At 47.1% G+C, this 13,205-nt stretch overlaps 1 protein-coding gene across 7 annotated transcripts in view; it reads right to left on the reverse strand.

The window, feature by feature from the left end:
- Positions 1 to 13,205, reverse strand: part of CENPI (centromere protein I) — a 708,963-nt gene that overhangs the window by 662,394 nt on the left and 33,364 nt on the right. For all 7 annotated transcript variants that reach the window (XM_085607721.1, XM_085607722.1, XM_085607716.1 and 4 more), the window contains one exon: positions 2,143 to 2,461. In XM_085607721.1, the coding sequence (XP_085463847.1) occupies positions 2,143 to 2,380 (238 nt within the window). In that variant the 5' untranslated portion in view covers positions 2,381 to 2,461. The remainder of the gene's footprint in view (positions 1 to 2,142; positions 2,462 to 13,205) is intronic.

The raw sequence follows: 13,205 nt of genomic DNA on the forward strand, positions 1-13,205 counted from the left end.
ATATTCAAACACCTTTCAAATAATGTCATATGCACCTTTACAGCCCTACCTTTAAATTGTTCTTTTTAGCCTACAGAATGCAAGCTTACTGCTGGTCCAAATAGAACCTAAATAGTTTCCCTCCAGCAACATAGGCCAGCTGTGCAAATCTGGATGTCATTATTATTATTTAGAAACATTTGAAGCCAAATCCAGCATGACTGAAACCAAGAAATCCCCTCCCCCCTATTGCCGGTGGGAAGAAAAATCCCTGAATATTATTAAGCATGCTCATCGTCCACGTCCTAATTCTAGATTTTTCATGCCCATTTCAAATGATATAATAGGCAGCAAGATTGAGAGCATGTTCACTAGCAGTTAGTTACACGAAGCTCAAGTACTCTTTCTCCAGGATTAAAAAAAATCCATGGCCAACCTTGGGATGCTTAACACCTGGGTGCTCTAAGGCCTATCAAGCTCTCTAGTGGGGAAGATGCCTTTCTCTAATCTATAGCAGCTAGTAAAATAGGTCCCTTGCATTGCGTCTTTTGTCTATCCTGAAAGCAGGGTAGCTTTTCTAAATTTTTAAGTGCCCCTTGAAGCCCCATGTCCTCTTATACACTTGAGTGACCCTTCAGAACTCCTTCCATTGCAATCCCCTGTGCTGAACCACAAATTCACATTAGAGATTCTCTCCGTTCTTCTACTGTGTGCTTGAATCCAGTAGGGAAACTTGGAGCATTTTATTGCTACTGGAGCGGTCCCTTCACTTACTGGAACCCAGCAAATTTCACTACTTAATGCTCAAGAGCATTCCTAAGTGATGGGTGAAACTAGGCAGTTTGTGAACATGTCGAAAAACTTTTTTTGTATGGTGAAGAGTATGCTAAGCAACAACGATAATTTATCAATTGTAAGACAGCAATGTCAGATGGGAGAAAACTTTTTGATTCATTGCATGATAAAAAACAAATTAGTCAGGTAACACTCTTTTATTGCTAGAAGTCCCATATAAAGCCAATGTTTGTAATAACTTAAATTTCAGATCCAATTTATCAGATGGCCAGTTTAACATTTTGATGGTGGTGTCCAAACATTGGAATAAGACAGTTACCAAGAACAGCAAATGGGCGAGTAAAGTATGAATCGAAGTTTGGGCTATAAAGATTTTCAGTATTATGTGAAGAGCCAGGTGTAGTAGGTTTAATTGATCCAGCGTAGAGGTTTCGATTAGTACTTGCATGTGGGCGAGATGGCTAAAGTGCAGTCATCCATCAGGCTGGAAATGTCAAAACGGGAGCCAAGGGGCTACATGGGGCAGGATGCACTTCAGATGCAATTGATCAAATAACTTAAAGAGGGACTCAAGGAAATATTCTAAATACAAATTAAAATAAATCCAATCAATATGGTGGGACTAGCCATGATTGAGGATACACAATTACTTCCAAAAGTATATAGTTCGGTTTTGTTTGATCTTGCCAGCCTCTTAACATTGTGTAGCGCACCTTGTTTTAGTTATGAAAATAACAGTACCTAAAGATCAAGTGTATGTGGATCCTCTGATAAAACATGCATAGATTACGGACCATGCTCTTCACTATGCTGGCAAGATGGCATGAAGTTAACACTCTTGATCTACTCTGGTGTTTAGGACTAAATTTGTAGCAGATGTCACCCAATCCAGTGTGAGGCTTCTCTAATTCTACCCCCAATTCGGCAAACTTCACAATCCTGCTGCAGAGACAAACACCAGGACCAGACTTTAAGGTACAACAGAGCTAGACAGAGCATTTAGTGGACTTATACTACAATCTGTGCAACAAAATGAGCAACAGTGCAGATACCCATTACTTAAAGCAAAGCTAATAAGGGAAATATGATAACCAAAAAACTCAGTTTGCAACAATAGTAGTTTAGGAATGCTCCCCAATAGAAGAGAGTACAGGGAGGTCCAGTAAAGGCGATTTAAGTACATATCTTGCAACATTGCATGAGGCTACATATTTTTTTTCCGCACAAGAGGGGACATATTCTTGCTCTCTGTGCATGTCAATGCAGAGTAAATTTATACAATTAATAAAAGCAGGCCAATAGGACGATAGCCCAGGAACAGATTAGGTAGACAAAAAATGGAGAACTATAAACTAGTAATGCTCTTACCATTCTCAAAATATAGCAATGCTTCCTCCAGTTGATACTGCTCACTCACTGCTTGATGAGGAGATTTGTGCCGATCCTGGTGACTCAAGTGTCTGCTTGCACCACCACTCTCTCTGCCATCTTCAACAGTAACCTTCCCAGTTTCTAGCCATGTTGTAAGATCCCTCTGTCCACCAGTGCGCCGTCGCTCAGGATTGCTCGAACTCCTTCGACTGGATCCCAATTTGAGCCCCTCCATCCCTTTTAGGGTGGTTTAGAGCAGTGCGCCCTCAGTCACCGGTCTCCATTGGCCAGATTCAGGTGGATCACTTTTTCTGCCCTGTTGGTGACAGGAGTTTGGATTGTGAATATTAATCATATGCTTCAAGTTAAAGGGTGCTGTTCCTCATTCTATTTGGTGACAGACATACACAGTACTTGTAAAGTAAAGAGCTTCCTAACACCAAATGGCTAACTTTCTAGAAAGCATGCAAAGCGAAAGTTCTAGCCTTTGTGGGGCTCTCGTGGTCATCTATTGGAGCAACCCTCCTAAATTTTAATAACACTACAAACACTAAACGAGTATCTCTTGGAGACATCAGAGCTATTGCTTGGCAAAACAATTAAATAGGTTTTAATATTAAAGAGAACTATGATTTACAGACCCCAAAACGAGATAAACGAATATTAATAAAATGATGCTCTAGTCCAATTCTAAAAGTAAGAAAGGGGCAATTTAAAGCATTAATAAAAGCAACCTTTGCTATAAATCATTTAAAGAGGGTGTTTGTTACATTCATGACAATACCAGAAGGCAAAAGAATGCCAGTGCACAATGAAGCAAGTCTAGAAATTGTAGACAGACATTTAAGAGTTGTATAAAATCAATCTAACAAGCAAAAGTATATTTTTGGGTTTGTCTTCTTTTGGAGACCATCAGTAAACACTGGATATGAACCTGTGAAAACTGCATTCTGAAGCAGGTGCTCCTGTAGTGATGCTGATCTGGCCTTCTCCTAGAAGGTCTGGGTGGTAGTGTCAAGGAACGCATGCAATTAAAAAAAATATTTGGGTGAGGAAGGGTGAGAAGTGCTATGGATGGTAAGGTCAGCATATTTTTGTTTAATATTTTGGTGGTGGAGGATGGAAAGGGAAAGAGTGATGGATGTTAAGACTGGGGGAGGTAGAAATGGATTGGTCATAAAGAAAGTAGACTGGGGCTTAAATTTATAGCTGGTAGATTCAGAATTTAGTCTTTCTCCCCTTAAGGTTCCATGTGACATTTGGCAAGCCAAACTTCTCTCGTTGTCCATTTTAAGTTACTTGGCACACCCAGGTGGAAAACGTTTTTGAAATAGGAATAAGTGGTAATACTTACTGCTTCGCCTCTTAAAATAGATTTTAATAGGAAGCATAGCAATTTTCTACAAGAGAAGTATTCGTTGGAAGAATGCTTGCTAAATGAATATCCTTCTCCCTTAAACTACCAATTAAAATTCAACTTCCATAAAAAGCCCCTCTCTTGGGGGCATGGCCGGGCAAGATAACCGGACAGACGTAACTCGTCTCGGGCTCCCGGTCAGCGCTCAACTCCGGAACGGCTAACTGCGGTTTATTAGCGATACCTCGATCGAGAAGTACACCGATGGCAAGCTGATCTTGCGGGTCACAAACTGAACAGCTTCATTCACTGCCAACGTTCCTCCAGACACGCTGGTGCAGCCCTGTAGTGGAACCCCAGCAATCGCCAAGATGGCGCCCGACCCCTTGCAGGGGATGGTAGTTCTGGAGGTCCGGTGAAGCTCTCGCAGACCTGTTGCGGCTATGTCAGCCCAATGGACCGGGCCGCTGGAGAGGTTCTCTGGCATCATGAGCACCGGGAGTCATGTGAAGAGAGAAACAACCCACCTGACGCATTGCCAGAGCAAATCCAGTGAGGACCACGCTACACCGCGGACCCGTCGGATGTGCGACTTAGAGGTGAGGGTCCCGGAGAGCACAGAGTGCCCTGTCATAAGTGATACAACTCCTACCGAACGATTCCCCCTCAACGACAGCAGAGTATCACGAGTGCGTCCTTTGCCACACTCCTTGCCTGACCCTAAAATGGCGGCCAGGTTTTAAACAAAGGCATCAATATAAGACTCTCCCCGGCTCGTGGCCTTGCTCCTTACAAGTAACGACTTGGCATACGGGATCCTGCTGTCCCCCCTGTTCAGCAAGCGACCTTAGAGCACCCCAAAGCATAGAGTTTACCGTTAAGGGGAGCAACCTGATCGAAATCTTCAGCACTCACCAACAAGGTGCTACTGGGATTGACGGCAATGAGGCCGACGGGCCCGGGACACTTCCTATGCTGTACATGAAAGCATCAGTCACTGCCAATGAAACTACCAGGGGGCAATGTCACGTTGGAGACACTACCGTGATAGCGCTCAGACTCCAGGTTATCCAAGGACGTGGGATAGGAGGTGGGGGTAATCACAGCTCCCTGCTGAGGCAATCAAGATGGCCCGAACCCTGAACTACTTCCACCTGAAAGGTGACGACAGCAGGAAACCGATGCGGGTTTAAGTGCCTATGACGGCGATCAGAGTGTGAACAAGGTCCCCCAAGAGGAGATCCCATTGAACCGCTGCCAGCAGCTAGCCCGGGCTTGCCTATACGCCGGCACAGAAGGGGACTAATAAGGCCATGAATAAAGTGTCTGACTTCTTCGCGGTCTTAGACAAAAGCCAACCAGCGGAGCGAGGCAAGGGATCGGGAGCCATGGTACTCACAAACAGTGACCTCCTAGCCACATTAAAAGATTAAGACGGAACTGCGGAATGAACTGTGTCAGGATCTTCAGGCCTCGATCGACCAATTGAAATCTGATCTCACTGAACGACTCGCTTCCCTTCAGCAAGACGTGGACTCGGTGGGCACGAGAGTGGTAGATCTGGAAGCACAGACTCAAGCCCTAGATAAGCACACCACCAGCATGCGAGAGGACATCCGTACCCTCCAAGACCAACTGCTTCAGTCGCAACTAATAGCAGAGGACCTTGAAAACAGGGTACGGAAGGAGAACCTACGAATCCGGGACTTGGATGAGGGAGCGGAAGGAACGGACCTTGAGGCATTCCTGGAGGACCTTTTTGAGGGAATCCTCAGCCCACGGACCCTCAAGATAAAAATGGACAAAGAGTCGGCGGACTAGTGTGCGGTGACAGGAAGCGCCCACACGACGTGCTTGCCAAATTCCACTCCTATAAAATGAAAAAAGCCGTCCTGCAAGCCGCCAGGAAAAAAGGGACAGTCTCTTTTCAGGACCACTCATGCACAGTCTTACAAGACCTGGCGCCGGCCACGTTAGCCAGGAGGCAGCTATTCCGACCCATCACATCGAAACTGCGGGCCGACATCAGATACAGATGGACATTTCCATTCGGCCTCTTCTTCGAGTTCAACAACAAACCACGTCACATCTCTGACTTGCAAGAAGGATTAGATCTTAGACCTTTCTGCGGGAACCCTAAAACCCACCCAGAGCAGAACGCAGGACTCGCCAAGAGGGGACCCTTCGGAATACCAATGGTCCAATGGCTCCCGGAGAAACTGCAGATGAGACCCATAGGACCTTTCCTAGAGCAGTTGTATACAGCGACCCCTCACTGAAGAACCGACCCACTTTATGAACACGATCTTGGGGAAACTAATTTCCGGTCCTGCAAACTTTTTTTACTCCACTCTAAAGATCTACTGTGGCAAGCACACCTCTATGAACAACCTTGCGACAGTGATGTCCTGCACCGGTTTTGCCGGCCTCTGAATGAAACAATTTCTGACCGATGTTATATGAGCTGTTCGGAGTGGGCGCGTACGGGGACCCTGGTCCTGCAGTCCCCCCCACCACACACATCGAGGACACCTGAATTTTGATTGGGACATTTCCCTCGATGGGTAACATGAGGTTGTTGGTAATGTTGGGTTTTCTTTTATTTTTTCGGGTGGGAGGGGGTGGGTTCTGGGAAAGGTGGCGTTTTTTTTTTTTTAAATAAACTTTATTGGTTTTCTTAGAGCATAAAGAACAATCTGTGACATAGCATAGCGTGAGAATCATTATATCAGTATACATAATATCAGTCCACATCAAAAACAGCACAATCATCAGTGTCAAGTACAGTATCTCTACTGGAAGTATAAGCACCCCAACCAGGACCACAGCGACAGCCCTCCATCCTCTGGTCCATCTCCTCACATGCCTATTCACTAAGTTCTGAATCCGAGTTGGCCCTCGGGGGCTCGCAAATGTCTCCTCGGTAGCTATTCCATGCCCCCCATATCTGTGCCCATTTCTTGGGGCATCCCCTATGGATATACACTGCCTTTTCAGCAACCATGATGGAATCCATGTCTCTACACCACTGGGGGAGGGTAGGGGACTGGCTGGACCCCCACTTCTGCGCTATGTTTCGTTTTGCAACCATCATACCTATTGTCACCCATGTTTGCAGTGCGCGGTTTAGATCAGTGGAGTCCCAAATATTGAGGAGACACCTCCTGGGCTCCAGAAGCGCCGTAATGTGTGTTGCCTACGAAAGTGTACGCATGACCGCCTTCCAGTATTGACTGATTATGGGGCATGTCCACAGGGTATGAAAGAGGGTCCACTCCTGCCCGCACCGCCGAAGACAGAGGGGTGAGTGTCTGCTTGAGCCTGTAGAGGAGAGTTCGGGTATAGTACGTGTGGTGTAGTATTTTCAGCTGTATGAGCTTGAGTGTGGATGGTATCGCTACCTCCCTGGGGGAAGCTATGCCCCCCTGCCATTCCGTCTCGTCACAGTCACCGATCTCTCCCTCCCATCTCGCTTTCAGGGCCAGCAAATGGTCCGGCTGATTGTTTATAATTTTGCGATATGTCTGGGAAATGGCCCGTTTGGCAAGGTGGTCCGTGAGGAGTTAATCTTCCAAGGGCGAGGCCTCCGCCAGTCGAGTGCCCAGCGCTATCTGCGCATGTCGGACTTGGAGGTATCTGAATCTTTCGGCCTCATCCATGTCATACTCAGTCTGCAGCTGCTCGAAGGGTATCACATCTCCCCCCGCCAGAGTTCCCCCACTCGCAAGATCCCTATCAGGTCCCACTGTCGAAATCCTTTAGTATTGCGCAGTCTACCCAGCCTCTGCACGTCCCACAGCGGCATAGCCTGTGTTATCTTTCCGTCGCAGCCCAGGTGCTTCAGCGCCTCATGCCATATCTGCACAGTGTGCGCTGTCGGGCCTGTCAGGGTGTGTCGCTTAGTTTTGTTATATAATGTCCCCACGACGCCGCCCTCGCCCAGCAGATGTCTGTCCATGCGGTATGCTGGATCGTCACCTGGCACGTGCAGCCATTGGTTTACCACCGCTAGCTGCGAGGCCCAGTAGTAAAGGTTGATATCTGGGAGGGCAATGCCGCCGTCATAGCAGCCTTTCGTCAGTTTACGCATCGCTATTCGTGGTGTCTTTCCTTCCCATAATAAGCTGGTAACCTCAGCATTTATGGTTGCGAAATACGCATGGGAGACCGGAAAGGGCGTATTTTGTAGGGCATACAGGAAATGGGGGAGAGCCATCATTTTGAAGAGGGCCGCTCTTCCCAACAGTGTCAGCGGCAGGGACCGCCAATGCCTGACATCACGACGAAGCCGCATAAGGGGCTGCGCAAGGTTCTTTGCGACGAATTGTGCCCTGTCGTGGTGACATAGATACCCAGATAGGTGGCGTTTTTTTTAAATATGTCCCATTGGCACAGGTCTTACATAGGAGATTTGTTTTCATCCGTTTCATAGAAGTCACAAACGATACTGGCCAGGAGCAACTGCGTCTCATTGCCCACACCACAGGTCTAGAAGGAGGCAGGGGGTTAACTGGGGTCTGATGGTACTCACAATAGGCTCCTGGAATGTGAAGGGTCTCAACTCTCCTCAGAAAAGACAGAAGATCTGGAAGTACCTCACAGATTACCATCTTGATATAGTAGCACTCCAGGAAACTCATCTGGCACGTGTAGAGGACACGACTTCGCCACAAACACTACCCACTGATTTATCGCTCCTCCGCACTGACTAAACACCGGGGAGTTGCTCTCCTCTTTCACAGCTCCATATAATTCCAACCTAGCAGCATTCAGACAGACAAAGACAGGCGACTGGTTATGGTTAAAGGCATTTTACAGGGCGCACTATGCACTTTTATTGCAACCTACGCTCCTAACATGGGGCAGACACCCTTTCTAAATAAGATACTTGGACAAATTTGAGACTTTGTATAAGGGGAAAGGGTACTCCTAGGTGACTTCAACTTGACGTGGCAATCAGATTTGGATAGCAATCACTCGCACAGGGCAGACTCTAACTCCTTTCCAGCTGCCACTAAACAACAACTCCAGGACATGGGCTTTCGAGATGCTTGGTGCACCCTCTACCCGCAGACACGACACTACACTTTCTATTCCCATGTACACCACACCTACTAGAGCCTCGATTACATCTTCATTAGCCAAAACTTGATGGGTTCCTTAAGGGAGGCGAAGATTTTTCCCCTCTCTATCTCGGATCTGTGTTTGGTCTCGATTTGCCTGTAATGGGACCATATTGCATCCCCTTCACCCAAATGGTACTTTCCGACTTCCCTCACCCAAGATAAAGTGCTCTGCACCGCACTACGAGAAGCCATCACAGACTTCTTTAATTCAAATAAACCCGAAGACACCACTATTTTTAATAACTGGGATGAATTCAAGGCAGTGTTCCGGGGGAAATGCATTGCCCTCAAGTCTACCCTGAACAAGCAGAGGGCCAAGGAAAGGGAAAATCTAGAATCCGAACTAGCAATAGCTGAAAACAAGCAAAAAGCTAAACCCACCAGGGAATCCCTACGCACTCTCACGGCTATTCTCGGAAAACTAAAAGCTATCTATAATAACAGGGCAGAATTCACCCTCTTAAAACTTTGGCAAATGTCTTATTCCCAAGGTAATAAGATAGGTAAACATTTGGCCAGACAATTAAAAGAGAAGCGCGAACGAGAATACATAGGGGGCATTATAAACTAAGAGGGCACATTAACATACAAAGATGCCGAAAAAGCAGATACCTTCGGGTCCTTCTGCAAGGCTTTGTACCAGGGTGAATCAAGAGACCTAGAAATGCAGGAGGGTTACCTTAAAACATCACTACTCCCTCAGGTATCACGAAAAACGGAATGACAATCTAACAGCGCCCGTTACCTCTGAAGAAACAGCCGCAGTCATAAAGTCCCTCAAAATACTCAAGGCCCCTGGGCCAGACGGGCTTACAGCACACTTTTATAAAACATTCACCCCAGATATCTTGCCCCACCTCACACGCCTTTTTAATGAGATGGCCACGGAAGGCATGGCCCCCCCCTTCACTGACCAAAGCACTCATTTCAATAATCCCCAAGCCAGGGAAGAAGCCACAATTCTGCTCCTTGTACCGCCCCATAGCTTTGTTTTATCTCGACGCGAAAATCTACTCGCCAATCCATGCTACCCAGCTAAATGACCACATGCCAGACCTAATCCACCCTGATCAATCCGGATTCATTAAAGGGCGCCAGACCCACGACAATACCAGACGCATAGTACACCTGACAGAGAAGGCCACCAAACGGAAAATACCAGTGGTGCTCATGGGTCTGGACGCCGAGAAGGCTTTTGATAGGGTGGATTGGTCCTTTCTTTTTAAAATCCTTACCCACTTCGGCTTCACGGATGACTTTTTAACTACGCTTAGAGCCAACTATGCACAGCCACGCTCTAGAGTACAGGTGAACGGGATAATTTCAGCCCCCTTCCTCCACGCCCGAGCAACATGCCAGGGATGCCCGTTGTCCCTAATACATTTTGCTCTCAGCATTGAGCCATTGGCTAAGGCCATACAGAAAGCACCAGAGATCAAGGGAATTCCCTTTAGTGGAGAAAGCCATAAAATCTCGCTTTTTGCGGACGATAGACTCCTGTACCTCACGGAGCCAGCCTGCTCCCGCCCCAAACTCCAGTTGGAATTAGCACGAGGCAGTAGCAGGTTTTAAAATTAATTCGGACAAATCGTATATACTTAATTTAACTATCACGGAGAATGAGGTGGGGGAGCTACAACAACATACCTTGCTCCAATGGACGTCCTGTTCCCTACAATACCTGGGGATACAACTAACACCACGCGTCAATGGGCTCTTTAAAAGCTAACTTCCCATCTGCACTCTGCAAACTTTAGGCCGATCATGACCGATGGAAATCTCTTTATTTAGTGGCTAGGCCACGTCCACGCGATCAAAATGACAGTGCTGCCCAAACTCCTATACCTGTTTCAGGCCCTACCCATAGAACTAGATAGGGACTTCCTCCCGAAAATGTAATCTGATATTAAAATTTATCTGGCAGGGTGGCCGGGCACCCTTTTCTTATTCAATGCTATGATGCTTAAGATCTGAGGGCGGGGTAGGTCTACCCGATTTCGGCCTTTATTACAAAGCGGCGCAACTAACCGTGGTAACTGAATGGTCCAAGCGCAAGTCAGAGACACACCGGCTACACATGGACCACTCAGTCACAGGTCGGACTATTTGGGATCTCATAAGGTGCTCCAAGAAGGATAGACCAAAGAATGCCTACATCAGCACTAGCACCACTCTGACAGTTTGGGAAACCCTTTCTAACGGCCAATGGACCACCTTCCCCTCACCTTACACCCCACTCCACTTTAACCCAGACTTCCTGCCGGCTCTTCATGAGGGTCCCTTTGATGCCTGGAAAGAAGGCGGATGTCGGGCACTAACCTCTCTTTCATAACGCTGACATACTTACCTTCGAGAATTGCAGAAGGGACTATGACTTTGAGCCGTCAGAACACTTCCGCTACCTCCAACTAAAACACGGGGCCACCTCCCCTCACATACGCGAAGCAGCTACACATCCACTTACAAAATTTGAAACATATGTCCAGGGTGCCAACTCCATGAGAGGGGTGATCTCCTTTCTTTACAAATATCTACTCAACTCCACGCGCTCCAAGACCTCGGTATACAAACATGTGGGAGGAAATTCTTCAACGTGCAATCTCTGACAGGGAAAGGGAGGGACTGTGGTCAGACATCACAACATTTTACCATTCCATGGAACTGCGTGACGCCCACCTTAAAACTATGATGGACTGGTACCTAGACCCCTCGAAGCTTAAACGCATATTCCCAAATACATCGGATCTGTGCTGGAGGGGCTATGGCCTAGTGGGGGATTTTCATCACATTTGGTGGGACTGCCCCACTATCTGGCCAATTTGGGAAGAAATACTTGCTCACATAAAAGAGATGCTGGGCTACCCCATCCAGACTACTATAGCAGAGACTGCTGGGTCTCCGCGACCCTTCTTTAGAACATCAAACCAAGGCCGATAAGGCCATTATGTGGACCCGTATTGGGGCGGCGAAAACAGCAATAGCGGTAGCCTGGAAGAAAAAGGAGGCACCCGCTATCTCACTGTGGCACTCTCGACTCTGGAGGCTATTAAGTCTCGAGAGGATGTCGGACATCTTCCGAGATGACTACAAAAACTTTGAATATAAATGGGGTCCGCTAATCACCTTCCTTACACGGGGACCTCCACAAGCTGTCTGCCCCCCCCCCCCTCCATCGGAAGTATGAACCTCTTCCAATTTTAACAGTACTCATAACTGATTATATCCTGTGTCAACCAGGTGATAGATCGCCGCCACCACCATTTTGTGGGTGGGTTTGAGGGTGGATTTTACTTTTCTCCTAATTTAGTTTTGGGGACTTACTTTGTTCTGTTTTTGAGTTTACTTCTCTTTTACGGTACTCTCCCTGTTGGAGAATGCCATGTCAAAACTACGTCACAAAAGAAAGATGGACTGCATGCAATGATCGTTTGACTCACTAGGAGCTTTAGAGTGAACGAAAACAGTACCCTGCTCTTAGATAACACTAAGAGAAAGCTTTGAGTGCCTACTTTGTATTACAAGACAGCCCCACATAGGGGGCGTTACATTGTTATGACCTATATTGCTTAACGCTCGCGCTATAATGTAATGCATTCACTGATATGACGTCAATATAAATACGTTTGGGGAGAAAAAAAAACCTCTCTTGCTCCACAGAAAGTATAACAGTGACAATGCTTAACAATAGAATTTGATCAATATTTTCCTAGCTTTGTTATGTTATGTTATGTTATCAAGAGTTTTGTAAAGCGCTCAGCTACTCAAGCAGAGTGTCCCGGTGCTGACAGACCCAAGACCATAAAGCTTCTGCGGGGAGGAGGACTTACAGGCTGAACAGCCGAGTTTTGAGCTTCTTTCTAAAGGTCGTCAAGTTGTCGTACTTTCTTAGCGCCAGAGGGAGGGCATTCCAGGCGAGTGGCGCTAGGTATTTAAAGGAACGCCCTCCGATCCGGGCGCGCCTGATTGCCGGGACCACGGTGAGGGACAGTGACGCAGAGCGCAAGGCTCTGGTAGGTCGATGAAAACCAATCCTCTTTCTCATATAGAGGGGGCCGATGCCACGAAGAGTTTTAAATGCCATGGTAAGTGCCTTGAATTCAATGCGCTTCCGAATGGGGAGCCAGTGCAAAGATTGCAGTAATCCAGTGGCATGGGAGCGGTGGCTAAGGCCAAAGATAGCCCGAGCGGCCGAGTTTTGCACAACCTGTATGCGTGAGAGAAGGAACTTGGGAAGACCCAGGTACAGGACATTGGCGTTGTCAAGCCTAGAGCCTATCATGGCCTGCACCGTGATCCTCCTGTGGGCGATGGAAAGAACAGGAAGAAATTTTCTTAGTATTTTTAAAATGCCAAAGCATTGACCAACTAGGCTCATAACCTGAGGTTTCAGGGTGAGACAATTATCCATCTTAACGCCAAGATTTTTAGCCACCGAGACCACATCAGCAGGGGGAAACATATCAGCAGGCCACCAAGACCTCCAGCAAGGATCAGGAGGGCAACCGAAGAAAAGAACCTCTGATTTATCTGAGTTGCATTTTAGCTGATTGCATTGGAACCATGGAAAGACCGCGGCC

Source organism: Triturus cristatus, chromosome 5_2 (assembly GCF_964204655.1).
Source record: "Triturus cristatus chromosome 5_2, aTriCri1.1, whole genome shotgun sequence".
In the NCBI taxonomy this organism is placed as follows: Eukaryota; Metazoa; Chordata; class Amphibia; order Caudata; family Salamandridae; genus Triturus; species Triturus cristatus.